Source organism: Mastomys coucha, unplaced genomic scaffold (assembly GCF_008632895.1).
Source record: "Mastomys coucha isolate ucsf_1 unplaced genomic scaffold, UCSF_Mcou_1 pScaffold20, whole genome shotgun sequence".
Classification (NCBI taxonomy): Eukaryota; Metazoa; Chordata; class Mammalia; order Rodentia; family Muridae; genus Mastomys; species Mastomys coucha.
In genome coordinates, this window is record NW_022196903.1 from 46,467,918 (window position 1) to 46,490,411 (window position 22,494).

At 44.3% G+C, this 22,494-nt stretch overlaps 1 protein-coding gene across 6 annotated transcripts in view; it reads left to right on the forward strand.

The window, feature by feature from the left end:
- The window catches only part of Snx10 (sorting nexin 10), a 67,707-nt gene that overhangs the window by 18,835 nt on the left and 26,378 nt on the right, over positions 1–22,494 (forward strand). For 2 of the 6 annotated variants that reach the window (XM_031381901.1, XM_031381903.1), the window contains exon 2: positions 21,390–21,436. In XM_031381901.1, coding sequence (XP_031237761.1) covers positions 21,413–21,436 — 24 coding nt within the window. In that variant the 5' untranslated portion in view covers positions 21,390–21,412. Of the gene's footprint in view, positions 1–1,545; positions 1,667–8,835; positions 9,084–11,912; positions 11,988–13,900; positions 13,939–21,389; positions 21,437–22,494 lie in introns of those variants that run through there. The other 4 variants (XM_031381902.1, XM_031381906.1, XM_031381904.1 and 1 more) reach the window with 4 other exon arrangements.

A 22,494-nucleotide genomic window follows, 5' to 3' on the forward strand; every position in this document is an offset into this window, starting at 1 on the left:
TTTTTTGAGACAGGGTCTCACTGTATAGCTCTGGCTGGCTTGGAACTTGCTATGTAGACCCAGGCTGGCTTAGAACTCATAGAGATCCATTTGCCTCTGCTTTCCAAGTGCTGAGATTTAAAGGCGTACACCATCGTGCCTAGCCAAAAGAACTGGAATTTTAAAAAAAAAATGTGCAGATTATTATTGTGTGAGTGTGAACATACTGTGTGCATGGGCCAGGATGGGGAAAACCCAGGACGCAGAAACAGTCACAGCAAAGCAAAACCAGAATCCAGCAGTGTAAATCCAAGTCCTGCCACTCAGGACTGGCATCTTGGAGGTTTTGGTCTCCAAAGGGCCTGGGCAGCCCTGCCCCTCCAGCTTTGCCATCCACCCCACCCAAAGCCTGGCTCTTAGACCACCTCCATCTGCAGCTCTCCTAGGTGGATGTTTTATAGTCTTGGCATCTCCAGTATTCTGGGGTCTCCATAGCAACTAGAGACTGACCTTCATCAATAGCCCCTCAGACCCTCACTTATAGTATTCTGACCCCGACACGAGATGCCAAGCCTCAGATGTTCTCTCTGAACCATTGTACCTTCAAAACCAGGAATGCATACGGAACACTCTAACACCGCCTGCCAAGTTCAGCTTAAGGTGTAGTGTGACTCCCTCGGACCACGGCTGCTTCAGCTTTGGTGTGTTGACCCCGGGAAATACTTCTTTCTTGTTCCAGTGAAGCCTAGAAAGTTCCACTTCAGTGGTGCTGAGCTCTTGTTAGCAGTAGCTGATTCTTTAGTCAGTCCTAACCTGATCATCACCAGTTCTAGGTCACAGTCCATCCCAGTAGCAGGAGCCCAAGGAGCAAGTCACGGGATTCGTGTGCAGGGGTCTGAAGAGAACTTTCCAAAGTAGTTTTTCTCCTAGGTCAGCCCCAAGTGCCTTTATCTGCTGAGCCATCTTGCTGATCCTATTCTGGGTTATCCTTGAGAGCCGACCAACTGACTGTGGGCCTGGTGGCGCCCTGGGGACACTTTGATGTTTTGGCTTGGAGAGCCCCGTGTCCAACTGTGACTTACAAAAGTGTAATGTTGAAAGTTACTTAATTGGGTGAGATCGGTCTGGAGCGTTATGGGGATATGCATGCTTCTCGTTCAGCATATGGCACCTAATTGTTTTTTGTTTTTTGTTTTTTTTTCCTTTTTAAAGATGTGTACGTTTTGTTGTGGGATGTATATATGTGTGTGTGCCTGTGAACTGTTGTGGCTGTAAAGAAGTGCACTTGATGTCATCAGAGTCTTTCACCCAAAGCTACTGCTCACCTTTGCCTGAAGTACTTTCTGTGTTTGGTTCTTCTCACTTTGTCTGATTGTTGAGCATGTGGAGAAAGGCCTCTGACAGGGGTGCGAAAAGAACATCCAGAGGAATAGGACACTTGCGAGTCAAGAGTTAAACCCTTAGGCAACAGACAAAAGAAACCAGTTTGCCTTTAGGTTTTTTTTTTTTTTTTTTTTTTTTGCCTAATCATTCCTGTAACAAGCCACACCCCCTGCTTGTCTCCGCCTCCTTCCTCTTCTCAAGGCTCAGGCGGGTTAGCTGTGTAAGAACAAAATACCCTGGGATGTCCAGTCTGTCATCATATTGATGAGCAAACAAAGCCACAGGCCCTAAGAACTCCTGAGAGGTAGACATACATTTTTTTTTTCCAAACGCTATTCCTTTTTGCTTTATTGGATGGCTTGTTTCCTAGGCTGTGTTTTCAAAGTTCATCCTGTGAACAGGTTGGTGCCTTGGCTTGCTGAGTGTCTGTGTTTTGTGTTTGAGTGGCTGTGTGGTGAGGGAGGCTTGTTTAAAATACATCGGGCAGATTCCTTGTCTTACTGGCCAGTTGTAAGAGAGTCCTGAGATTTAACTATGATTTTAAAAAGGATTTATTTTATTTTAATTGTGTGTGTGTGTGTGTGTGTGTGTGTGTGTGTAAATGAATGAAGGTACCCTTGCAGGATCTTTGGAATTGGAGTTACAGGTAGTTGCGAGCTACTGGTGTGGGCATTGGAAACCAAGTCATGTCTTCTGGAAGATCATCAAGTGCCCTTAACCACTGAGCCATCCCTGCTTCCCTCCATCTCTCCTTCTCTCCCTCTCTTCCTTCCTCTCTCCTTTTTCTTTTTAGTGATTTGTTTTCATTTTGTGTGTGTGTGTGTGCAAAAGAGAGAGAGAGAGAGAGAGAGAGAGAGAGAGAGAGAGAGAGAGAGAGAGAGAGAGGAGACAGAGACAGAGACAGAGAAAGTCAGAGAGAAATAGAGACAGAGAGAATGCCTATGTGTGTGTGGCAGGGTCTGTGCTGGCCTGATGACAGTTTCCCCTCCCTTGAAGCTAGAGTTCTAGGTGGGTGTAAGCCACTGGGCATGTGTGCTGGGAACCCAGTTCAGATCCTGGAAGAGAAAAGTGTTATATTTGTTCTGAAGTTTCCCCTAATTGTCCCTACTTTCACTTTCACTGCCTAGTGTCAGAGGCAAAGCACATGGACTGCATTTGCCTCTGCCCCAAGCGTTTTAAGAAGAAAGATCCTGGGGAAGGGAATATCAGATTAGAACAGCAGGCAGAACAGCCAAATATTCAGAAGCCACCTATGATGAGTTAGAAGAACACTTCACACAAAAGTGTTAACTGGGTTCTGAGGAGTGGTTTGTGGGTGTGTAAGTGCAGAACGAGCTATGGTGTATGCTCATGGGAATGCCAGTATTCAGAGAGTCTAGCCTATAGCCAGGCATGGTGGCTCACACTTGTAACCCCAGTACCAGGGAGCAGATGGTGTTGTGTGTTTGAGGCTGGCTTAGGCTACATATCAAGTTCCAGGACAGCTACAGCTTCATGGAATAGCTGTGCAGGTCTGCATGTGTGAGTTCCTGAGGAGGCCAGAGGCCAGACTCTGGGAGCTGAGTTACAGGTGGTTGTTGTGAGTCAGCCCGTGTGGGTGCTGTGAGGAGACAGGGCCTCTATGAAAGCAGTAGGTGCAATAGGTGCTCTTAACCACCAAGCCATCTCCCCTTTTTAAAAGCACATAATACTTGATAATATTTTAATTCCAAGATAGCTAGTAGGCATAACAAATCAGATGAGTGTTTTCCTGTATAAGAAATCAATTATACAGAGGCAGGCAGATTTCTGAGTTCGAGGCCAGCCTGGTCTAGAGACTGAGTACCAGGACAGCCAGGGCTACACAGAGGAACCCTGTCTCGAAAAACCAAAAAAAAAAAAAAAAAAAAAAAAAAAAAAAAAAAAAAAAAAAATTATAAAATATGTAATCTATATATAAAACTATAATTCTTGCATTCTGAAGCTGTCAACTTTGATGTTTTGATATCTATATCAAATTAATAGATTTGGCATTGTATCTTGGTAAACAATTGGAACTCTGTTTCCTTGAGCAGGTAATACCTGGGGACTCTTAGCTAAGGGAATTGACCTAAAGTCACATGTCTTCAGAACTGAAAGTAACACAGATTGTCCAGAATCCCAGCACAGTGTGATTTCTGGGAAAGCCTGCCACATTGGTGCAATTACATCATCTTTTAAACAACAGTTATGTCTTCAGTGGTCAGAGGCCGAGCAAGCCCCAGCTCCTCAACCCTTGCAGCCTGTGGTTCCATGTCTGTGTAAAGCCTAATTACAGACATTAGCAGTGGTAATTGTATGTGCTTCTTAATGACGAGGCTTTACGTCTGAGGTGTTCTTGCCTTGGTTTGGTGATTGCTTAATAACAGTAGAAGCAGATTCTGCTCTGGGCTCTTATGTAATATATAAGGCTACAGGCAAGTAGGGGTGGAACCGGTGGCCAGAGGTTACTTAGCAGTGGTCTAGGCAGATTCACCAGACAGTGGCTGAGTAGACCCTGAGACTCATCGTAGTCAGAAGTGCTCTGATGAGCTTTGCCTTGGGGTATCAACACATGGTGACTACTGGGCACCTTATGCTTTGTTTGTCTGGTGCCCTAAGCTCTTGGATGAATGACTTCTGGGCATTGTTTTTCACCACCATTTTGTCAGTGTAATGTGACAGGGAATCCACTGTATGCTACTATGAAGGTAGAGACTAGAGATTCCCAAACAAACAAGGATGGAGAGGAACTGTGCTGTTTGGACTTTATAGTTCAGTGGGGAGGCAGATTGTAATTCAGTGTTTACCAGATAAGGCTTAAGCTATTGTGATCAGATCTCCCAAGACAAGTTATACAAAGGAAATGTATCTTATAGGCTGGGCATAATGACACATGCCTTTATTTCCAGCAATTGAGAGGCAGAGGCAGGTAGATCTCTGTGAGTTTGAGGCTAGCCAGGTCTACACATCTAGTTCCAGGATAGCCAGGATTGCACAGAGGGAATTTTTTTCAACAACAACAACAACAACAACAATATTAAATTGTATTTTTTTGTGTGTGTTTGGAGGTGCAATATGCACACCACAGTGGAGCTATTACATGTGGAGGTCAGAGAACTGGTAGGAGTTGGTTCTCTCCTGGAGATTGGCCCTAGCTCAGCAGGGTTGGTGATCAGTTTTCTTACTGTTGGCAGCCATCTTGTTGGCCCATACCTGGGATGAGAAAATTAGGGTAAGCCCCCCACTTGGTTAGTGAGCAGACTCAGTGTCCTAAGAGTGTGTAGTGACCATCAGTGACAGTTAGTGAGCAGAGCCAGCATCCTAAGAGTGCACAGCGACCGTCTGTGGCAGGCGGTTTAACTTCTGTGGATGAATTGGTGACCTTAACCAAGTCACTCTGAGCTTCAGCCTCCATCTGTAGAACAGGCAGTTACGAGAGGTGAGAGAGGCAGTGCACAGAATACTCAGTACAGTGCTGACCAGGAGTTAGACGTGGCAGCTGTTTTTATTCTTGTGGATATTTTATGTTGGTTTTACGAGAACCTTATTTTTTTTTTTGAGATTTTAATTTTATGTGTATGAGTGTTTTGCCTGTGTTTATGTCTGTGCACTATGTATATGCAATGCCTACAGATTCCAAAAAAGAGCATTGGATCCCTTCTAACTGGAGTTCCAGATAGTTGTGAGCTAGCATGTGAGTGCTAGAATCAAACTCTGGTCTTCTGGAACATCATCAAGTGTTCTTAAAAATTGAGCCATCTCTCTAGCCAATATGTAATTAGGTGTTTAACTTACAAAAGTAATATTGGCTTTTAAGGTTTTGATAATCTAGAGGGGATAATTCCCTGGCTCTGTTACACTGGTGTACAGCCTTCTTTTCTGTATGTATACTTTTTGTCTTTGCATATATAAGGATTTAAGTATATGTTGTGTTATGAGCCTCCTCCCACAGCTGAGTCTTTCCCCTTTCCTTCTCCGGATCATGTAACCTGTGACAGCAACTGAGCAGTGAAGGAGACATTTATTCTTGGCTAAGAATAGGGGAAGAGAGCTTAAAGCTCGTACATCCATCTCTCCACCTTTGGTGGGTGATGGTGGGGGAGGAACTGGCTAACAAAAGAGAGGAATGTCATTTCTGGGGGTCAGTGGAGAGTTTCTGCAACTGTAGGCTTCTCATCCTTCTTTTGTCTCTTTCATGTTTATTTTTTTGTTTTGCAGTTGTCAATTGTCATAGCCCTATGTGTGTGTGTGCATGCACAGGGTTATAAAGAAATGAGAGAGTTGGGCTGTGGTGTCACCTGCCCTTAATCCTAGCATTTGGAAGGCAGTGGCAGTCAGATCTCTGTGAGTTCAAAGCCAGCCTGATCTAGAGAGAGAGAGAGGGAGAAAGAGAGAGAGAGAGAGAGAGAGAGAGAGAGAGAGAGTTAGTTAGTTCCAGGACAGCCAGGACTGCATGGAGAAACAAACAAACAAACGAGGTTGTCTAGTGGTTACCCTGACAGCCACCTGACAAAAATATCGGTCAGCCTACCTGAAGAGGACTTCTGGCATCCAGGGAGCCTGTCCTCAAAGATAAATAAGACCAAAGCAGGGTAGAAATTTAGCTGAGCGCTGGGCAGTGTTCAGTGAGGCACAGCTAGGCAGTATCCAGAATGGCTAGGCAGTATCCAGAATGACCACATGAATGTTCTTATGTCAGGGAATTACACTTCAGATGTGTGGGTATGGCTGCTCTTTCCATTCTGCATCATGGATGTCCCCGACTCAGCATTTACACTGTTGCCCCCCTCTCTCTCTTTCTCTCTTTCTCTTTTCCTCTCTCTCTCTCTTCCTCTCTCTCTCTCTCCCTCTCTCCCTCCCTCCATCCCTCCCTCCCTCCCTCTCTCTCTCTCTCTCTCTCTCTCTCTCTCTCTCTCTCTCTCTCTCTCTCTCTCTCTCTCTCCCTCTCTCGGTTTTTCAAGACAGGGTTTCTCTGTGTAGCCTTGGCTGTCCTGGAACTTACTCTGTAGACCAGGTTGGCCTCGAACTCAGAAATCTGCCTGCCTCTGCCTCCCAAGTGCTGGGATTAAAGACATGTGCCACCACTGCCCGGCTGCCTCTTTCTTTCAGACTACAGGGTTTACCACAAATGTGTTGTATTTAACAGGCATTTTTTTTTTTTTTACCAGTGGCCATTTCAATTCTCACAGCTTTGTAGGTTATAAGCGTGGATGCCTGTGGGTCTGGCTCAATGGTGGAGACTGACAAACAAAGGGACACTGTATCCACTCTGTAACAAATTTTCCTGGAAATGTTTTGCACTGATGGTGGGTCTAGAATACCTGCTTGGAACCTCAGCAATAGGCCTCATCTGGGGAAGCCGCGGCCTGCCTCATGAGGGAATTACTGTGTAGCCACTATTAGGACAGCTACAGCTGTGGGATTGGCCGGACAAAACCAAGGCAGAGTGTTTGTTGAGGAGGGAGAGGGAAATCAGAGCCTATCTGTAACAGAGCTCAGGGGGTGGGAATGTGGATGCTTATTGGCCTCACTGAGAGTTCCGGAGACAGGGGACAGGTTAGGAAAAGAGGTGAAGGCAAAAGGTGAGGTCAGACCAGGGAGGAGAGCACCCCAAGGGATGGGTGGTTCCGGGAGAGCTTCAGCTAGGCCAGACCTGTGTGCCTCAGGGGGTGAGGGCGCTGTGGATAGTAGACCAAGCATGCAATGGGTCAGGCTCATGGCTTTTAGATAGCATTTATGGAGATAGGTTTCATAAAGCTTTATCCATTCAAAGTATACAACTCAGTGGTCTTTAGTATGGTCACAGTCGTGGGTGGTGGCAGTTGACATAGTCAATTTTAGAATAGTTTCATTAACTTAAAAAAAAATCAACCACTATACCTGTCAATTATCACTTCCTTGTTCCCATGGGGGCTCCTCGCTCTCTCTGCCATCCCTAAGATTCCTACTTACATTACATCCTGTCTCTGTGGATGCCTCCGTTCTGGACTTCCACGCAAATGGAGGAGTCATTCACATGTGGACTTCTGGGACCAGCTTCTTTCTCAGCATGGCGCTGTCAAGGACTATCTAACATATAGGGTGTGTCAGAACCTCATGTCATTCTTTTAAAATGTTCCTGTTGTGTGAACAGACCAGGTTTGGTTTATCTGCTTATCTACTGATGGAATTTGGGACTGGTTTCCTTTTGGCTATGTGACTTACATAGCTATGAATGCTCACACGTAGGTTTTTGTGATGGCGGTTTTTCTTCCTCTTGGATGTGTACCTGGGAGCAGAATCTGAGTCAAGGGGTAATTCTGTGGTTGCATAAAAACAGCCGGAGATGCTGTACCAGTTTTCACGTGCACCAAAAGTCTCTGTGTTTTGTCAACATTTCTTATCCAGCGTTTTGCTTCTCACCTCCAGCCTCCTGGGAAATGTGGTCCTGTTTTGGTCTTTTCTTTCCCTGATTTGTGGTGGTATTGAGAGCCACCATATCTGTGACAGTCCATGTAGCTTCCTTGCAGAAACATCTGTTGGGGATCCTTTGCCTCTTTGAATTGGGTTGTAAGAGTTCCTTATATAAAATGTAAACAAGTCTCTTATTAAATGTGTAGCTAGGGCCTTGTCCCGGGTGAGCGTTTTATAGGACTGGGCTCTGTTTTGGTTTTAGGAGCCTTTTCTTTGCTCTCGATAGAGGACAGAGAAGCGTTGTGGTCATGTGGTGGCTGTGATGGTTTGGCAACTTCCAGCCTTTCGGTCTTGGTTTGGAGATAGGATCTCCTTGATGGATGCCCTAGATTGGTCTTGAACTTGGTCACCTTTTGTCTCACTTGCTCAGTAGCTGGGATCACAGACCTGTGCTTCAGAACACTCTTCATAAGGTTAGGTTAGTTATTTTTGTTGTTTATGTTGTTGCCACCTTTATCTAAAAATCATTTACTAAATCTGAGGGCATGGGAGTTTACTCCTTTTTTCATTTACTTTTCTTCTTTTTTTTTTTTTTTTTTTTTTTTTTTTTTTTTTAAATAGGAGGGCTTTAAGTTTTAGCACACTGGGGATTAAACCCAGGTCTTATGTTTGCTGGGCAAGCACTCTACCACTGAACTACTTCCTAGACTTTTGGAGTTGATTTTAATACATGATAGAAGGGAGCATTCTCTGGCATTGATCTAAGCACTATATGTTGAAAGTTCTTCTTTCCACACAGTGTTTTTGACACCCTCTTTCTTCCTATTGTTGTGATAAAACATCATGAAGGGAAGTCATGCCAGGAACCTGGAGGCCAGAGCTGAGGCAGAGGTCATGGAAGAGTGCTGCTTACTGCCTCGTTCCCATGGCTTACTCAACCCGCTTTGTTAGAGAACTCAGAAGCCTCTGCTGAGAGAGAGTGCAATCAGCAGTGTGCTGGGCCCTTCCACCTCAATCAAGAAGCTGCTCTTCAGCCTTGCCTGCAGGCCAATCTGATAGAGGCCTTTTCTCCCTTCAATTTCCTTCTTCTCAGATGACTCTGGCTTGTGTCAAGTTGGAAAAAACTAACCAGTATACAGTCAAAGATTATCTGACCACAGAAGCATGGTTTACTTTGGGACTTTGCATTCTGCTTACTTGATCCGTATACCGGCTTCCTTTGCCCGTGCGCCTGGAGCCTTGCGTGTCGTTGCTGCAGGTTTGGAGCCCTTCTTCCTGCTTCCTTTTCAGGATTGTTTTGGCTATATTAGGTCTCTTGTTAGCAAAAGGTATGTATCTGAATATAAATGTTCTAGGCTGGCCTGGAACCCGTTAAATGGCTGAGACTGGCCTCAGTCTTGTCTCTGACATTTAGACGCTAGGATTGCAGACGTGAGCTATTACACTCAGGGTCGGTGAGCACTCATCTGCAGTGGGCAGCCTTTCATCCTAATGTTTTCTGAGGCATGCACATGGGATGTTTCTCCTTAGTTAGCGTTCCTTTAGTTTTCCTTTCGTGGGGGCCGAGGAAAGGCTGTTGTGACTGTGTCACATGTAGCCAAGGCTGACTTTGAACTCCTGATCCTCTATTTTCTGAGTGCTGAGATTTCTTTAGATGTTTTGTCTGTTAGTTCCGATAGTATTTTATTTTATTTTATTTTATTTGGTTTTTTTGAGACAGGGTTTCTCTGTATAGCTCTGGCTGTCCTGGAACTCACTCTGTAGACCAGGCTGGCCTCGAACTCAGAGATCTGCCTGTCTCTCTGCCTCCCAAGTGCTGGGATTAAAGGCATGTGCCACCACTGCCTGGCTTTTTTGAAGATTTAAACTTATTTTTTATTTTAGTCTCATATGATTCATGCTTGCTTGCCCACCTCCCAAGCACTACACTTGTAAATCTGTGCCTCCACTCCACGTGACACCCTATCTTTTTTTTTTTTATATTTATTTATTTTTATGTATGTGAGTACACTGTCTCTGTCTTCAGATACACCAGAAGAGAACTTCAGATCCCATTACAGATGATGTGAGCCACCATGTGGTTGCCGGGAATTGAACTCAGGACCTCTGAAAGAACAGTTAGTGCTCTTAACCACTGAGCCAGCTCTCCATTCCCATGAGACCTGATCTTAAAAAAAGAAAAGATCCTTTGGCAAGGACCAGGAGAGGCACTAGAGAACTCCAAATACCCGCTGTCAGTCAGTTACCTAGAGAACTCCAAATACCCGCTGTCAGTCAGTTACCTAGAGAACTCCAAATACCCCGCTGTCAGTCAGTTACCTCTCTTTTTATTTATTTGCCTATTTTTTGAGACAGGGTCTTACTTGGTAGGCCAGGTCACCTTGGATTGGGCAGCATCCTTCTGCCTCAGCCTCCTGAAGAAGAGCGGGATCACAGTCATGCACTGCCATGCCTGCATTTACCAGCTGTTCTAAAACAGAAATAAACAAGAGGGACTCAAATAGATCACGAGAAAGGGATCCCTGTAGCATAAAGGTCACTGAGAAGGTGGGAGGAGTACTTGCTGGGAGGCGAGGGCTGTTTCTGCTCATATCACCGCCCCTAAGGACATCCTCATTACCGGCATGCATGCCGCTCTGGTGGCCGCCCTGGCCTTCCTCTGCTGTTCCTATACATTCTTTCACCTTTCCCCCTCATGGTGGTTCATTCCCCTCATGGTACTGCAGTGGCATCTTTTCTAGCGTGAGGAGGAAAGGGCGCGCGCGCCTGTACCAGCTTGTTGGCATGCAGATCTGCACCCAGTTTCAAGCAGAACGTTGTCAAAATAGTTGTGAAGTTTATTTTTTTCTTGTCTGTTAGTTTTAAACCCCAAATTTGGTCACGTTTACTACCATAACTTTAACTTCTAACACATGTTGTAGAGATTTGAACGTTAGTGCTTTGTTGATTTTTTTTTTTTTTTTTTTTTTTTTTTTTTTTTTTTTTTTTTTGGTTTTTCGAGACAGGGTTTCTCTGTGTAGCCCTGGCTGTCCTGGAACTCACTCTATAGACCAGGCTGACCTCAAACTCAGAAATCCACCTGCCTTTGCCTCCCAAGTGCTGGGATTAAAGGTGTGCACCGCTGCTGCCGCCTCCGCCGCCACCACCACCACCCGGCTGCTTTGTTGATTTTTCATTACAAATAGCCTCTAAAAGTCTGTGGTGATTTGAATAGAAATGGCTCATAAGCTCATATATTTGAATGTTTGGGATTCCAAATCAAGTGGGCTGTTTAGGAAAGATTAGGAGGTGTAACCTTGTTGGAGGAACTGTGTCATTGGGGGTGAGCTTTGAGGTTTCAAAAACCCATACCACTATGTGTAAACAGTAACAACTGCTCCAGAGATATGCCTGCCTGTCGCTATACCTTTTGCCTTGATGATCAAGGACCAACTCTCAAATTGTAAGCAAGCCCCCAGGTAGTGCTTGCTAGCTTTATTTTTCCCCCCTCCCCCTCCTCTCCTCCTTACCCCTCTTTTTTCTCCCTCTTACCCGCCTTTCTTTCCTTCCTTCCTTCCTTCCTTCCTTCCTTCCTTCCTTCCTTTCTTTCTTTCTTTCTTTCTTTCCTACTTTTGATAGGGTTTCTCCATGTAGCCTTGGCTATAGACCAGGCTGGCCCCAGACTCAGAGATCCACCTGGGATTAAAGGCTTGTGGCCCCACGCCCTGCTAGTATTTCTTTATAAGTTGCTTTGGTCATGGTGTCTGCTCACAGCAATGGAACAGTGACTCAGACAGAATTGTGGCATGCTAGTTCAATGCATGCAGGTCCCTGAGTCAGACCCAGCAGCACACCAGGCATTGTTCAGCTCCGTACCTCTTCTCCTCATCTTTTTACTGTTAACCTCTAAGCTCTTTCGCTGGGACATCCTTATCGCTCTTGTTTCCTGTAACCACTTTCCAGGCTTATTTCCCTAAGTGCTTCCAAGCAGTGCTCCGGGGTTTCCTGGTTCAGATGCAGAGAGAGAGCTATCATTATTAACCACAGGGTAGTACTTGAGACACCCAGCCTGTACGTTGCTTCTCTGGAGTCCAACACACATCCGTGGTGTTGCAACTCATGCTTAGGGAGGTTCACAAAAGTAGGGTTAAGGTAATGTTAGCTCTGGACAGTTTCCTGTCCTCTGAGAGCCTTGGGGATGTGTGGGAGAGTGCTTGCCCTCCCCAGTGCAGAGCAGAGGGCAGAGACAGCAGGTAAGAAAACTGCTCCTGAGAAAATGGTGAAATATCTAGTGTCCTTGAGTATGAATATAAGAAGTCAGCAGTAATTTAAAACTTTAAATTAGAAAAATAGCCGAGTATCTTATGAGGAACCAGATCATAGAAAAGTGAAGCTAACTTAGTTCCTGTGAGTGTTTGGGTGGTGCGTGTGTGTGTGTGTGTGTGTGTGTGTGTGTGTGTGTGTGTGTGTGTGTTTGAATGTCTGTATGTGCCATAACAATGAATTTGTTGGTTACTTGAAGGAATTGGTTCTCCCACTGTTTGGGTCCAGGGGGTTGAATTTTCGTTGTCATGCTTGGCAGTGAGCACCTTTGTCTGTTGAGTCATCTTTCTCATCCCTGAATTTCTTTTATTAATTTTAGAGATTTATTTTATTTTATGTGTATGAGTGTTTTGCCTACATGTATGTATGTGTATCCTTGGCACACAAGTCAGAAGAGGGCACTGGATCCCCTGGAACTGAGTTATAGATGATTGTGAGCCACCAGGTGGGTGCTGGGAATCCAGCATCACTGAGCTATTTTTCCAGCCCCATTTTTTTTTTTTTTTTTTTTTTTTTTTAAGGAAGAGACTCACTGTGTATCCCTGGTTGGCCTGGAATGTGCTATGTAGAGCAGGCTGGCCTCAAACTCAGAAATCTGCCTGCTTCTGCCTCCTTAGTGCTGAGATTAAAGGCGTGTACCACCATGCCTGGGTGTATTTGTTTGTTTGTTTTTTTGAGACAGGGTCTCTCACATTGTAACCCAGGCTGGCCTGGAGCTTGCCTGCCTCAGTTTCCCCAGTGCTAGGATGTGTCATTTAAGGCAAACCACAGCGGGAATATCTGTTGGTATGCATGATGTATGTATTTTGTATAAATTGCATTGAGCTGTTTAGGTTGTTTTTTGAGGTCTTTTTAGTGAGTTAAAGAATATAAACAATTTACAAATACTTGTGAACTATAAGGTTGAGTTGCCTTTTTTAGAATTTTTTGAGACATGGTCTCATTTTGTAGCTCAGACTGTCCTTGAACTCGTGGTCCTCTTGCCTCAGACTTCTAGTTGCTGGGATAACCGCACCCAGCTTGGGCCTCATTCTTCTTCATGCCATTGACATAGCTCATATTCCTATTGGTAGTATTTAATTTTCATTTCTAATGATCCTTGTCAATAGTGGATATATCATCAAATCTTTACTTTTCTCTTAAAAATTATTCTTAAGTGTGTGTATTTTTGCCTGCATGTATGTCTTTGCACCGTGTGTGCCTGGTACCCAAAGAGACCAGAAGAAGGTGCCAGTTCTCATGGAACTGGTGTTCCAGAAGGTTGTGAGCCACCATGTGGGTGCTGGAAATCAAGCTTGGGTTTCCTAAAAGAGCAGCCAGTGCTCTTAACCACTGACCTGTCCGTCTCTCCAGCCCCAAATCTTAAATTTTAAAGGGATAGCTATGTTATCTGGTGTCTTTGCACCTCTTTTAATAGGAAGGTTTAAGCATTTAAATCTACTTTAGAGTTTTTAAAAATTGCTAACTCTTGACTGTGATAGGAAACATGTAACATGAAACTTACCATCTTACCCATCTGATGCACACACAGCTCAGTTGTGTATTGTGCACTTGTGGTGTGTGGCACACCCCACCAGCCCTTTTTCTCTCTGGCAGAACTGAAACTATGTTTATTGAACAAGAGTGTGCCATTTCCTCCTTGCTCCCTAGCCCCTGCCTTCTTCCTGTATGAATCTGACTAGGTTAAAAGCCTCACTAGAGGAGGTTGGCCATGGCTCAGCTTGTAAAGTGCTTGCTATGCAAACATGAGGACCTGAGTTTGGATACCCACACCTGTGTACTAAGTTTGAGGTACTGACGTGTGTTTGTATCTCCAATGCAGGGTGCGAGCAAAGACAAGAGGCTTCTTGGAGCTTACTGGCTAGCCATTCTGGACAGTTGGTGAGCACAAGGTTCAGTGAGGGATTCTGTCTCTATAAAGATGACAGAGGAATTGAAGAAGACACTTGACATCAACTTCTGGCCTCTACTTTCAAGTACACATACATATGTACTCACATTATGCTGGGGTCCAGCCTCGACACAGGATTGGCGTTCTCAACTGGAAGCAGGGATATCTGGAAGGTGCTTAGTAAATATACACAGACTTGTACAAGCTAACAGGCAATTTTTCAAGGCTTAAAGTTTCTCTCTCTTCTCTCTCATTCTCTGCTCTTTCTCTCTTGCTCATTCGATCGCAGCTTGAGGCTGCACACACCCAGCATTCTTCTGTGCACTCTGCTTTTCTCCTGTGCAATTTTCTTTTCTTGAGGTCTCACACTCATACACACCTCTGTACGCTCCCCTTTCACTCTTACACACACTCTTCACACACATCTCACACACACACCACTGCACTCTCCTTTCACTCACACACACTCTCCATACATGCCTCACATTCTCTCTCTTCTCACTCTTCACATTCCCTCTTCACTCACTTTTCTCATGCTCACTCGCTTTTTTTCTTGCCCCAGTCTTTTAAAACCAGGTTAAAAAAAAAAAGACATTGTATAATCATTGCCAAATCAAATTCAAAAGAATAACCACGTCCCACAAAGAATCAAGAATTACAATTGTTCTGCAAAGTTTCAGGCTTCCATATTCCCAGGCCTATAACCAAATTAATAATAGTTGCAAACTTATCATTATTTAAACTTTAACTTATTATACTTCAGAGCTCAGAGCTCCGAGGCCAGCTACTTGCATTTTCTTGTGAAGCTCTAATGATAAATGACATGGGCAAAGCTGCCAGGCAGTGGCCAGAAAGAATCAAGTTGACCCTTAACTCAATAGTTCCTCCAGCTTTCTGCTTCTGCACATTGCACACAATGACTCTCCTAAGGGTCCCAGTGCTTTGACTTAGTTTTACTAATATAAGATTTTACATATTCTATACTTGCTTATCCAGGAACCACTCTCAAATGTGCAACTTATTTCATAACTTCAATTGTTTTTTCCTTTCTTGGGGTCTCAGTGTTGCCTCTATTTCATTTTCTAATAATTTCTTCAAACTTTCTTTGCAAGTCAAGCATTAATCTGGAACTACCATTGTGCAGTTATTATATTGTTTCCAAGATGAGAATACATAGCATGCACCTGGGCCATTAGGACTGTGCTGTGCTGTGCCCCATGCCTCAATTTTTTTAATTGTTTAAGAATCATTACATCAAGGAACATCTAGTTTCACAGAATTCACCAGAGCAGGAAGAGAAAGAAGTAAGAAAGTCAGATATAATAGAATAATTATGCACAACAAGGCCAACTGAAATCTATACAGCCATTGTCCAGGGCTAAGGTTAGGAGAAATGGGAATAACTGCTTTTTACAAAGAGCTGCTGTGGGCTACTGAGATGTCTCTATCCACACCTACTGCAGGCAGTCCATGTCATTGTATGCTGTCCCCAGCAACATTATACATCACACACACTCATACACCACACACCACCTCATATAAGTGGAATTATGAAGGCTTTGTCTTTTGTGACCAAGTTTTTCAATTTTCCTAATATCTGTAAAGTTCATGTGTGTGGTAGCATGTGCTGATCACTTCCGTTTAAGGCTGAACACTGTGAATATGTTGTGTACATATTCCACATCTTGTTTATTGAGTCATCCATCTATGGACGCTTTAATTGCTTCTCCATCTTAGCCTTTGAATAATTCTGCTATGAACATGTGTATTGTGATAGTTTGTATATATTTGGCCTAGGGAGTGGCACTATTTGGAAGTGTGGCCTCTTGTAGGAGTGGGTGTGGCCTTGTTGAAGGAAGTGTGTTATGTGGGCATAGACTTTAAGATCCTCATCTATGCTGCCTGTAAGCAAGCCTTCTTGTAGCTGCCTTTGGAACAATATGTAGAATTTTCAGCTGCATGCTGCCATGCTCCCGCCTTGATGATAATAGAATGCTGCCATGCTCCCACCTTGATGATAATACACTGAAACTCTGAACATGTAAGCCAGCCCCAATTTAAATGTTGTCCATATAAGAGCTGCCTTGGTCATAGTGTCTCTTCACAGCACTAAAACCTTAACTAAGACATGAATGAATATCTCTGTGAGATCCTACTTTCACTTCTTAAAAAATAAAAATCCTGAGGGCCTGGAGGTCAGTGGTTAAGAGCCGCTGGCTGCTCTTCAATAAATAGACCTGGGTTTGAGTTCCAGCACCCATGATATGGATCACAAACATCTGGAACTCCAGTTCCATGGGATCTGACACCTTCTTCTGACCTCTGTGGGCAGCTGGCAGGAATGCAGTGCATAGACATACATGCAGGTGAAAAGCTTATGTGCATAAAACAAAATAATCCAAAATAAAATATATACTCAGAAGTGGAATTGCTATGTGTGGGACTTCTATTTTCAAAAATATTATTATCATTATAATCATCATTTTAACCATATAGTCTTCCTATGCCTGCCCTAGCTCTGAATAATGACACAGAGACTTATATTTATTTATGATAGCTTTAGGCTTTAGCGTACTCTCATTCCCAGCTAGCTTTTATAACTTATGTTCTGCACGTGGCTTGTTACCTCCTGCGTCTCTAGTCCTGGCACCTGCTTTTTCCTCCGTAGTGAATTCACCATGCTTGATTCTTTTCCAGAGTGCCTAACTCTGGCCAGAAGTCCCACCAGTTTTCTCCTCCTTTGCTCTAGGCCCTCAGCTGTTTACTAAAACTAATCATAAGATGAGAGAAGGAGTGTTTACAAAATATGATGCAGCCATATGAGTAACAGTACCAAAGTCCTGCCTGCACTCAACTCTCTGCCAGCACAGAAATCAGCGTTTGAATAAATACAAAGATGACCTTTTTACAGTGCCCAGAAAGATTACCCCAGCAATCATCATCATCATTAACCAAGGAGTATATTATTTAAACACTAGATGAGGGATGGGGCATAGCTCAGTTAGTGGAGCACATGCCTAGCATGTGTAGGGGCCTGAGTTCGATTCCTTGTAACACACACTCAAATATGACCAGATGTGAACTCCAATGAGCTAATATGATGAATTGGCGAATGCAGTTGAAGGGCTAAAGGAAGAAACTTGCTGCAAGAGATAGGGACAAGGAAGAAGAAGAAGTGGATTGATCGCTTCCTCATTGAGTTAGAACAGAATGAGCTTGCTCATCCTACTGCCTTGTGATTCATTGGTTTCAATTTAATGTTCACTGATTGCTTGGCATGGGATAGGGGGCTGCGTTCTGGTTTGATCAGTCTAGTTTGATTGAGCCTAGTATGAGAACTCAGGCCAAATCAAAGGCTTTGTGTAAATTCTATTTAAGTGCCTTTTTGGTTTTGGTTTTATGTGTTGATTGTTGAAACCCTTGCTCACCCTTTTTACAGAAATATTTGTTGGTATAGACCTGCAGGAGCATTTTATGAATTTCTGTTCATCATCTGTCACGTTATAAATAATTTTTATTCTTTGACTTGCCTATTTAAAGTTTTTGTAAACTTATTTTTTTAAAAAGATTTATTTATTTATTTATTTTATGTATATGAGTACATACACCATTGCTCTCTTCAGACACACCAGAAAAGAGGGCAGCAGATCCCATTACAGATGGTTGTGAGCCACCATGTGGTTGCTGGGAATTGAACTCAGGACCTCTGGAAGAGCAGTCAGTGCTCTTAACTGCTGAGCCATCTCTCCAGCCCCATAAACTTGTTTTTATTCGTGTGTGTGTGTGTGTGTGTGTGTGTGTATGCCTGGTTGTCCATGTGTTGTGCATCAGTGTCTACAGGGGCTGGAAGAGGGCATCTAATGGAATTGGAGTTGAAGGTGGTTGTGACCTACCAGGCCTGGGTGTCGGGAATCAAACCTGTGTCCTTTGCAAGAGCAGCAGGTGCTCCTAACCGCTGAGCTATCTTTCCTGATCTTTTGTCTTTTTTTTTTCCCCTGAGACAAACCACAGATTTAAATTCTCATATACTTATATGAATTTCTGGTTTCTCAATCTTTGTATTGATTTTGTATTTTCGTAGGCTGGCATGCACCAACTTTGCTCCTGGGACCTGTCGCCTGTGTGTGGTAGCATTGCGTAGGAGGTGTCAGTGTTAGAGGCCTTTCCTAGCATAGTGGCCACAGTGTTAACTGCAGATGACTAGCATTTCCCCTGCTGGGCAGTGAGTTGACTGGTCAGGTACAGGGTAGGCACAACACAGCTTTTTGTCCCGTGTGCCTTCAGAAAGAAACGCTTCTCAAGAATGGGGCGGTAGAGTAAGGAGCTTGTTTTCATCTTGAGGGGTGGGTAAGTTTCTGAAGAAACCAGCACAGCTCTCAGATGCCTTGGAAACAACAACTGTTTCCTTCTGTCCTTCCTTCCTTCTGTCCTTCCTTCTTGCCCAGTTTGTTGGAACTTTTTTTTGTTTGTTTTTGGTTTTTTGTTTTGTTTTTTGTTTTGTTTTTTCAAGACAGAGTTTCTCTGTGTAGCCCTGGCTGTCCTGGAACTTGCTTTGTAGTCCAGGCTGGCCTCGAACTCAAAAATCCGACTGCCTCTGCCTCTGGAGTGCTGGGATTAAAGACGTGTGCCACTCGGCCCAGCTCTTTTTCCACTTCAATACTTTTGAGACCAACCCAGGATGTTTAGCCAAATTATTAAATGAGTTCTGTCCCTCAGAGCCCTTTCTACCTGGTGTTCTTTTTTTCCCCCTGGATACTAAGATTCATGCATGTAACTTTAATTTTTCCTTCCTTCTTTCCTTCCTTCCTTCCTTCCTTCCTTCCTTCCTTCCTTCCTTCCTTCCTTCCTCCCTCCCTCCTTCCCTTCCTTCCTTTCCTTCTTTCTTTCTTTCTTCCTTCCTTTCTTCTTTCTTTCTCTCTTTCTTTCTTTCTTCCTTCCTCTCTTTATTCTCCTCCTTCTTTCTAATAAAGTAGCTGTTTTGCTGAGTTTTCTATCATTGCTGACAACCTTACAGGCAGGTGGAGTTGATTTTGGTCCATGATTGGTTATCTTGTTGTTCGTAGGGTGTGGGACAACAAATCATAGCTGAATGTGCAGGAAGAGGAAAGACTGGGGTCCCAGTGACTTTCAGGAAATGCCTCCGATGATTGTTTCCTTAAACCAATCTCCATCTCCTAAATATCTACCACTTCTAGATAACACATAGACGGGGAGCCGGGCCTTGAACACATGGGCAGCTATCTAAGAGTTAGACTATAACAGTGACCTTTCTGCAGGCAGGATTATAATGTGAAGGAGACATTTGACTGATTCCTCCCCTACGAACACTTGCCTCCTGGGAGTGTCTTCAGTATTAAGGAGGAAATGTTGTTGAGGACTAGGATGGTGTATACTGGAGGAGGCAGTGTCAAGGCAACATGGTAAGACAGAGAGGGGAATGCTAGAAAGGTCTACTGGTGCCGCTCTGTTCACAGGCGTGGGCATCTGCTGTTGGGACCTGGCCCCACATCCACAGGGGAGATGTGGACAAGGTGGACAAGGGTTTGCTGGACAATTTTCATTCATAATCTTCCTCCCTCCTCCCACTCTGCTCCCACCATCCTCCACAGGGGATCTGCCTGTTTCTGCCTCCCCAGAGCTGGAATTGCAATGCATGCCACCATACCTGGCTTTTTATATGGATGCTAGGGATCAAACTGAGGACTTCAGGCTTCTATAGCAAGCACTTTCCTGACTAAGCTATCACCCATATTTCTCTCAACCAGCCAATAAAAGAGATGAAAACTTGTTTCCTTAACAATAAAACCCACTAGTTTCTCCCTGTGTCTTAGGAGGGCCCATGCCACTCCGAGGTTAGGGATGAATTCACCCATTCTTCCATAGTGGGTGAGTAAAGCTGGGGCTGGAATGAGACCTCACCTCTGACCCGCTTACCTCTGCTACGCTGTCCTGGAGCAGGGAGATGGACAGGCTTGAGATGAAGTGACACCTACAGTCTTTCCTTCGTTTCAAGACCCTGGGCAAGTGTAATTCCCCAGCTACATGCAGTGAGCATGACAGGTCTCCCTCACAGGGTGGGAGTATACATATAAAGCCCTACAGTTCTGCTCTGTTGAAGAGATGCAGTAAAACAGGGAACGAGAACAGTGGAATGTGTGTGTGTGTGTGTGTGTGTGTGTGTGTGTGTGTGTGAATATAAATTGTATAAGTATTATACGATATATACATATGATTTACTATACTAGCCATTTGTGAATATACAAATCATTTGTTGAGATTCAGTTGCTTGTAGACAAGTTCTTTGACTTGTCAACTGAAACTGCCATTGAACAATACCTCCAAGCTGCACTCCCCAAAACCCCACCATTTTGCTTCTGTCTGTGACAGGTGTAGGCATTTCCTGCATATCTGTGGTTTTGTGATGGTCCCTTTTCCCCTTGACATAATGGCCTCCAGGTTCATCTATGGTGCGTGTCCCTCCAGTCTTGTCATGTGGTTCTGTTCTTTCATATCATTCCCATGTTGTAATTGTATAGTTATCTCACAGGCCAAGTCTGCTTTGCACTCTGCTCATGTCTGGGTGAGCACATGGCCTCTTATTGTTGAATGAGTGTTTGGAGAAATGTTTGAGTCCCCACATTCCCAGTTGTACCCCAGGTCATCATTCTGGTTCACTCCACATAGATCCTTTCTGTATTTGCATGCTGCATTACTACACAAGTGGTCCTTCAAACTAGAGAAACGCATTAGACAATCCTGGAGGTCAGAAGTTCAAAGCTGAGGTCTTAGCAGGATGCTGCTTCCTCTAGAAGTTTAGGAAGGGATCCTGCCTTGCCTCCTCCCTCTGGGTCTCACTCTGTAGCCCAGGCTGGCCTAGAACTCGTGACAATCTAGTGCTTCAGCTTCCTGAGTACTGGGACTCCAGGCCTGAGCCACCACACCTGGCCCTCTTCTTTCTCTTATGAGGATACTTGTCACTAGGTATGGTGGCAGACACTTTTAAATCCAGGACTTAGATAGTAGAGGCAGGAGGACCAGAACCAGCTAAAAGGTGAATTCAAGGACCACATGGGATATATGACACCCTGTCCCCCAACTTGAGAAGGAATCTTGTCATTAGATTTAGGACTCACTTTAAAAAGCTAGAATGACTGTATCTGTGTACTCTAAACTTCATTTCCAAATAAAGCCACATACATAGGACCTGGCAGTTGGAGCAGCAATGTTTTTTAGGCCGCTACACTTGAACTTCACCCTCTGAGGTCTGTCTGTCTTCACCATATACATCACTCTTTTAAATCATCTGTTGTTTTTACAGGGCTGGAGGGAGGGGACACGGAAGTTGTGAATGAAAGGTTCAGTTCCAGAGTTGAAGAGTTGGGCTATGGGGGACTCTAGAGTGGGACTTTGTTGTCACAAGTATTGATACCTTATTTTTCAGGTTGATCGTGTCCTGAGCTGAAGATGTTCCCAGAACAGCAGAAAGAGGTAAGATGCTACCCATGTGTTCATGGAAAGTCTGGGCTGGAAGTCTCAGAATCAATAATAACCCATGAATTTTGGCTCATCATAGACTAGTCCAAGAAGTTACTAGAGATGGGTGACATCTCAGAAGAGGGCTGAAGGAAGAAGAGACACTCCCTGTCCCCACTGTAGTCCCAGGCCATCCCCTTTCTAGTTCTGTGACTAAGCTCTAGCACACTCTCTCCGCACTCATCTGTCTAAAGCTCTGGCTCCCAGACCCGGAATCCTCCCAGGCTCTGCCCTGCACCCTTGGCCTGAGCATCTCTTCCATGCTGCTTGCTTGGTTTTCTGCTCTATTGACTCATCCCTGAACACTCTCGGCTTTGAGTAGGGACCCAGGAAAGTGTCATCCGGCCCTTACTTTCAGTCTGACCTGTTTGTTGCCTTTTAGAGTTCTGTTTTGATTTTGTTTGTTTGTTTCCCACACAACTCAACAAGACTATCTTGTCTTGATTGCGTCCCGGACTTTCAGGCTTCCAGAGCCCAGTTTCCTGAGCTCCGTCTGGGGTAGGGCTAACTTAGCTGTCCTTCACTACTCGCAAGGCATTGGTTCTAGGATTCTACCCACCAATGTCTCAGGATGACCAAGCCTTTTGTATAAAATGGTGCAGTGTTTGCTTCTAGCCTGCCCAGTCCTTCCAAGTATTTACATATTTCTTCAGTCTTTTAAGGCAGGATACTGTTACTGGCCTGCAGTAACGTTAAACAGTGGGTAACCTGGAAAAATGGAGTTAGAAAGAAGAGCAGCTGCTAGAGAGAGTTAGGGATAGGATAGAGTGGCCACAGACATACCTACCCACGTGGAAGGGTAAAAGTTAGACAGGAGACTTTACTGCTCAGCCATCTTGGTTCTTTAATAATGAATCCTTTGTTCTCCCAACAGGTATATTACCTGGGGCAAAAACCACTTCCCCCAAAATATGTCAGTGTAACAGTCCAATCAGTGACTTCCTTGTTACTCTGTGGGGGTGGAGTTTTTGAATGTAACTGGAACCAGGTTTCGCTCAATGGGTGGGCAGCCG